At 40.9% G+C, this 6,827-nt stretch overlaps 1 protein-coding gene across 1 annotated transcript; it reads right to left on the minus strand.

Annotated features, from left to right (window-relative positions):
- Positions 1 to 2,561: 2,561 nt before the first annotated feature.
- Positions 2,562 to 3,052, minus strand: LOC147451787 (uncharacterized). The gene is made up of 2 exons (XM_086519172.1): positions 2,613 to 3,052; positions 2,562 to 2,565 (listed from the first exon to the last, which is right to left on the minus strand). Exons 1-2 carry the CDS (start codon positions 3,050 to 3,052, stop codon positions 2,562 to 2,564), a joined length of 444 nt encoding a protein of 147 aa, XP_086375298.1.
- Positions 3,053 to 6,827: the final 3,775 nt, after the last annotated feature.

A 6,827-nucleotide genomic window follows, 5' to 3' on the forward strand; every position in this document is an offset into this window, starting at 1 on the left:
CCATTCAAAAATGCAGTTATGACATCCGATTGATGCACTTTCCAACCACGATGAGTAGCCAATGCAACCACAGTACGAATGGTAGTCATGCATGAAGTAGGCGCAAAAGTCTCCTCATAGTCAATACCATATTGTTGCGCATAACCTTTTGCAACAAGTCTCGTTTTGTAGCGTTTAATACTACCATTAGACTTTCGCTTAACTTTGTAAACCCTGTTTTAGTACCGATTGCATGCTTACTTTTAGGTAAGTCACATAACTCCCAAGTACCATTCTTGGAAATCGAATCCAATTCGGATTGCATAGCAGCCATCCACTCCTCATTTTCAGATGCATCTTCAAAAGATAGTGGTTCTTCATTACATGATGTTGCAATGGGAGCTACATCCACAAAATCACTCGATACATGGCGAGTAGATGATCTTGTTCTACCACGCACAGGAGCACTCAACTTACTATTTTGTAAAGTTTGCTTCAACTATCTTGGCATTGCTTGTGCATCCCTGATAGAAGTGCGTTCCTTATGTAATTCATGATCAACTTGTACATCATCAATGGGCTGAACTTCATGCTGATTTTCAGCCATGTTTGGATGCAAATTTTCAGCTCTTTGAACCTCATTTAGGTGCTCTACATGGTCATTATGAAATGTACCACTTTGAAACAAAGGCATAAAGTGTATCAAACATATCTTGTGACCCAATAGTTGGTTGCGTTTTACATTCAAGCAAGGGATGGGCTGAATTTTAGCAAATACCATATCACGACTTACAAAAATCTTGTCCGTTAATAGATGATACAAATGATAACCTTTACTTTCAACACTATAGCCCACAAAGATACATTTTATAGCCTTGTCTTGCAGTTTGTGACGTTGTTGTGAAGGCACAAGAGCATATGCCAAACAACCAAAACACACGCATATGGCTCACCATTGGCTTTCAACCATTCCAAGCCTCATAAGGTGTAACAACTCTCAAAGCTTTAGTAGGACATCTATTCAAAACATACTTTGCACACATGAGCACTTCCATCCAAAACTTATCCGGAAGATGCTTTCCTTTAACCATACAACGTGCCATTTCTAAGAGAGTACGATTCTTACGCTCGGCAACACCATTTTGCTGAGGTGTATATGGCACAGTACATTGATGCATAATCCCTTTGTCACGAAGAAAAACATTAAACTCATGCGACATATATTCCCCACCACGATCTGTGCGAAGAGTAATAAGTTTGTTGCCACTGAAATTTTCAGCCATAGTCACAAAGCTTTTAAAGCATGCAAAAACTTCATTCTTGGCTTTCAATGGATACACCGAAGTATGGTGAGGAGCATCATCTATGAAAGTAATAAAATATACATACTTTCCAAAAGATGGAGTCTTCACAGGACCACATACATCACTGTGTACAAGCTGTAATTTTTTTGTAGCATGAATAGAACCATCCTTCGGAAAAGAGGCACGATGCATTTTGCCAAGTATACAACCTTCACAAGCATGCTTCTCAATGGATCCAAGTGTGGGCAAACCAACAACCATATCATGCTTTTGTAAATAGAGCAAGCCATTGAAGTTTAAATGACCACAACGTTCATGCCATAACTCCATTTCAGCCATAGAAGGAGTACGAACAAGCAAGGCATTTGATGCATGTCTCTCATAAGTATCCATGCGATACAAGCCATTGCATAACGTCCCAAACATAACAATAACATCACCATTGCTGAAGTCATGAACCATACATTTGGCATCCAAAAAATGTACATGAAGACCCGAAGATACAATGGTAGGAACCGAAAGCAAGTTCTTCTTTATGCTTGGCACATACAAGGCATTCTTGAGAGTCACAACACCCCCATTTGCAGCCGTAAGCTTTATGTTCCCAACTCCAATGATAGGGTAAGAGACATTATTTGTGCAAACAACATGCCCCCCCTTTGGTGCATCTTGCAAGGACACAAAAAACTTCTTACATGATGTTATGTGCTTGGAAGCACCGCTATCAAAGTACCAATCAAGATCAGCCTCACGCACTGTCATACATGTAGAATGTAATGAAGAATCATATGTGCATGTAACAACACAAGCCCAAATATCTTGGGCAAGATTAGCTTCATCATCCTTTGCATTACTCATGCTCTCAATGATAGACATGCCCGATTGCTTCTTCTTATCATTATGCTTTGCAAGCTTTCTACATTCCTCAATGGTATGTCCCGACTTCTGACAATACTTGCATCTCTTCTTTTTTTGTGAATCACCATCACTAGAAGAATTAGTGGAAGAGGGAGTTTGGGGATTTGGTTTTGATGTGCCCAAAGCTGGTCCGGACTTTCTTTTACCTCTTTGAGAGATAGTAAGTGCTTGAGTTCCCTCAATCAAACCACTTCTATTCATTCTAGATTGCTCTTCTTGCAAGAGAAGTGACACAACCTCATCAAAAGTATACATGTTGGGATTTCCTTTTGCAACCAAACAAAGAGTAGTAGCAAAGCTTTGAAAAGAATCTGGCAACCCTTAAGCAAAGTGGAGATGAGAGAATTGTCCGAGATAATCTCATCTATGTTTGCCAATTGCTCTTTCAAATCCTTAACCTTTGTAATATACACATCAACGGGCTCACCTTCAGCCATATGCATTTCCTCAAGTTGCTTCTTCAAGTAAGCCACACGGGCTTCATTGCGCCCGGCATACAAAGAAGCAAGTACATCCCAAGCTTGCTTGGATGAAGTGCAAGACCGAATGTGCGGAACAATATGACGCTTCACGGAAAGAGAAATCAAAGCATGTGCTTGGGCATCCTTTCCATCCCATCTAAGATGATCATGTGTAGGTGGAGAAGATGAAGAAACAACTGTTGAAGAGCTACTTGCATCTGTAACAGTAGAAGTAGAACCGCCAGGTCTCTTGTCTACATCCGTCACAATGTTCCATAGTTGCTTTGCAACAAGCACATGTTTCATCATGTAAGACCACATCGGATAATTGGTCCCATCAAGCTTATCCTCAGCTTGAAGCATGACAAACAAGTCATTGTTGCTTGCCATAGCACCCACAAACAATAAATTGGCAAGAAATGCACTCTCGACAAGACTTGCAAAAAATCTACAGACCTGTAAATGCTGTTACAGAAAAGCCTTAATGTGTCCAAAAATGCTAATTCGTGATATCATTGCATAGTACTCGTTCTTAGCTTCGTTTTGAGTCCTAGGTTGAGCAAAACGGACACCAAGAGCACCCGTGGCGAGCAAAACGGTGACTAGCTGTCCAGAGGCTGCACCTCTTACAAAACCTAATATGTGGTATGTAGGAAGGAGAATGCTTGTGGGAGCTAAAGAGCCTGCTCTGATACCATTTTTGGGTGAAGAAGTGAGTGAGGGAAGCTATAGACACGCACACACACACACACACACACACATAGATACACACTCACACACACACACACACACACACACACACAACAAGAAGCTTGATAGCTTGAAGCTCCCTCACTTTGTTATGAAAAGTTCAAGTGTGAGTATGAGAGAAAGATACGAGTCTCCCTAAGTACAACGTACCACCACACATGCGTATAGTGTGTATATGTGATTACATGGGGAAAAAACCTCTACCCAACACTAGAGTAAAAAGTGCCCGTGTATAGGGAAACGGTTCACATCAAAACTACCCGAGGGACACGTGAGTGTAACAAGGATATTGCTGCGATGCTCCTCAATTCTTCCATCAAAACTAATAAGGTGGTTGTTAGTGCTCCAACTATAGAGGCAAGCCATGCTAATAATGGTGACTAGTCTAAAGAGGAGAATTTGGACCCTAACATGAAAGTCACCCTGCACTTTGTTGCAATAGAGATGTGGAAGTATAGGAAAAGGTAGGTGAAGGATGGTGGGCCCCAATATCCCAAAAAAGTACTAACACACCTCCCCCTACACCCGAGCAAGCTTCTTGAAAATTTGTATTTCTTTGTCACGTTTTTGTACTTTTTGCCAATACTATAATATATGTCTTTTGTCTTTTTTTATTGTGTCTTAATATTTTGTATTTTGACCATCTTATGTGTTGTGTAGTTAGAGTTGAAGTGGTTGGCTCAAAAGCACAACCACCGAGTGATGATGTAGAGATCCCTTTGAATGCAATGATAAACCGTAGCAATACGGATGCTTCATTGGCCTTCATGCCCTGACAATCGTTATTGAATCTAACAATTTCCTTGCTTGCATGCATGATAAGTGCATGACAATGCTACATATGTTCCCATGCTCTACTTTTAAAAAATACTTCAAGATGAAAACGTCACATACTACTAGTGGTAGGACATAGAGGTGTTCTTGCTTGCTTTGAGTTAGGTGGTTGACGTGTACATGTGGACTTCCCATAGTGGCTCAAATTTAGAAAAGTACATTGAAAAGTGCCTAACTCAATCCAAGAGGTGCTTGAGTGGCTGACATGCACAAGGTACATGCCACGTCAACACCTTGGCATTTTGAGAATCCCCTAAAGAAATTGGAGACATTTTGGCATCTTTTTCCCCATATTCAATAAGTCTAACACATTGATATTGAATGACTCTTGGTATAAAATGTACTTCAATGGTATTGCATGCTACACAATACTGCTTGAGGTAGAGGAACAAGATGAGAGTCAATGGGAGAACTTTCTAAAGGAGGATGTTGCTAAGTTTGTGTGCTAGTGTGCAGATCTATTGACATAGTCAACATTGTAGAAGACTACCCATTTAATGCCAGAGAAGAATTGCTTGCAGAATGGAACTGGGATATAGTGTATAATAGCATGAAATAGAGGAGTGAATCTCCCAACTTACTGAAGGTGCCCCTCAAACATGCTCCAAAAGGTGGCCAATACAAGTGACCAAGTGTGAGTAGATGGCCATATTCAAAATGCAAAGCTTGCCTTGATTGACTCCCTTTACTAGCATTCCATAAATATGTGAAACAACGAATTAGGTTAATACCTTGACTCCACCTTCAAAATAGTTGTAGTAGGAAAAATTCACTTTTCTTTTGATTAATGAAAAGCTTATTCTCTCTCACAACTTGAAAGATTACCTAGAGATGTCTCTTGTACTCCTCAAGAGAATTTGAATGGCCTGAAGATTTTTTTTCATCATGAGTTTGAATGCGCCTGGAGCATTTGTCATGCCAAAACTTGTAACTTATCAAATAGATCTTCGACCTGTGGCATGGGAAATCTATTTTTGATAATGATCTTATTTAGTGATCTATAGTCAACACACATGTGAGATGTGTCGTCTTTCTTTTGCACTAAAAGTAATGGTGAACAAAATGGAGAGGAGATAGACCTCACCATCCCTTTTTCCACCAATTCATGCACTTGCCTCATGATCTCCTCTTGTTGAGCTTGTGAAACTCAATAAGAAGGCTTGTTAGGTGGTGAGCTTCTTGGTAGGAGCTCAATTGCATGGTCATCCTCCCTTATTTTAGAGGTAGCTCACTAGGGATGTCATTATGAAAACATATTGGAATCCATTTAGGAAATTAGACAACTCTAATTCCTCTTGATTCCCTTTATTGCAGGGATATGGTGTTCCCCATTAGTATCTATGCACATGATCTTTTCCCTATAGGTGAAGTAGATTCTCCTTTCAAGGAACTTCATGTTGAAAGCCATGCAGTTAAACCATGGTGCCCCAACGATAACATCCTCGTGTTTGAGAGGGGAGATGAAGAAATCCTTTTGGTCCACATAGCTTTGGACATGAAGCCTTAATTTTCCAACTAAGGAAGTAACTGAGACGTCTTGTCCCTTGATAGCTCCATTGGCTTTCAATACATCTCCCATCTCGTGGGCTTGTATGCCTAGCTTAGTGGTCAACTCCATGAATATGAAGTTATGAGTTGAACCAGGTCAACTCCCAAGCATAGGAAAGGAAAAATCCTTGGCAATGAGCATCCTCTTTTGGAGCTTCAAACATGGAGGCTCTAGGAGTCTCATTGGGGCAATTCTCTTGGGGCAAGGACGATAATCATGGCCTTGCTCCCCACACTTAAAACATTTGTGGTCCTTACGAAAAGCTTCTAGCTCTTTAGGAGAGAGTTTATATTTAGCTTTGTAAACTCCCTTCTCCTTGGACCGATTGTTGTTGTTGTTGTTGGAATAGCCCTCGTAAGAATTTTGGGCATTGGTTTTCCTCTTGGCATCACTTTTGTCTTTATTTTCCATGGGCTTGACATTTCGTCTAGACCCTTGTTGGAAATTGATGCACGAAGCAACCATGGTGTGGTGGATTACTTTGGTGATAGAACAGGCCGTTGAGAGTTGACATACATGGCCATTTCTTTGGGTAATCCCGCACAGAATTGTTGCTTTTGCTCGGTGAAGTCTATCTTTTGAAAGACAATAGCCTTGAGATATAAATCCCAAAACTTGTCCACATATTTGTGGATAGACTCATGAGAGCGTAGCCTCAAACTCCGCCATTCGTGAGCACTTTGTCCTTTGCATCGCTTGTAAGGAATTGCTTCATGATGGAAACTCGTAGAGTTTTCCATGTCTTTGGGGCTTTCCCGTTGCCCCAAAGGCTATCCCACCATTGACGAGCCAATTTTTGAAAGCGCATAGCTACATGGCGTTGCTTGGAGTACTCCGTGAAGCCCTTGTCTCCAAAGGTTGCATCAAATTGTTGGATGAAGGCCAATACTTTGTCGGCAGCACCAAAGGTGACATCATAGGTGAGAAAAGAGATACTCTTTCCTCCCTCTTTGAACTTCTTTATCTTTTGTGACCTTCACCATGCAGGGTAAGAGTTGCGATGTCCTCCCCCCTTGTATTCTCTAGGAGAAT

The sequence above is a fragment of the Adiantum capillus-veneris genome, chromosome 8, assembly GCF_014529385.1.
Source record: "Adiantum capillus-veneris isolate H3 chromosome 8, ASM1452938v2, whole genome shotgun sequence".
Classification (NCBI taxonomy): Eukaryota; Viridiplantae; Streptophyta; class Polypodiopsida; order Polypodiales; family Pteridaceae; genus Adiantum; species Adiantum capillus-veneris.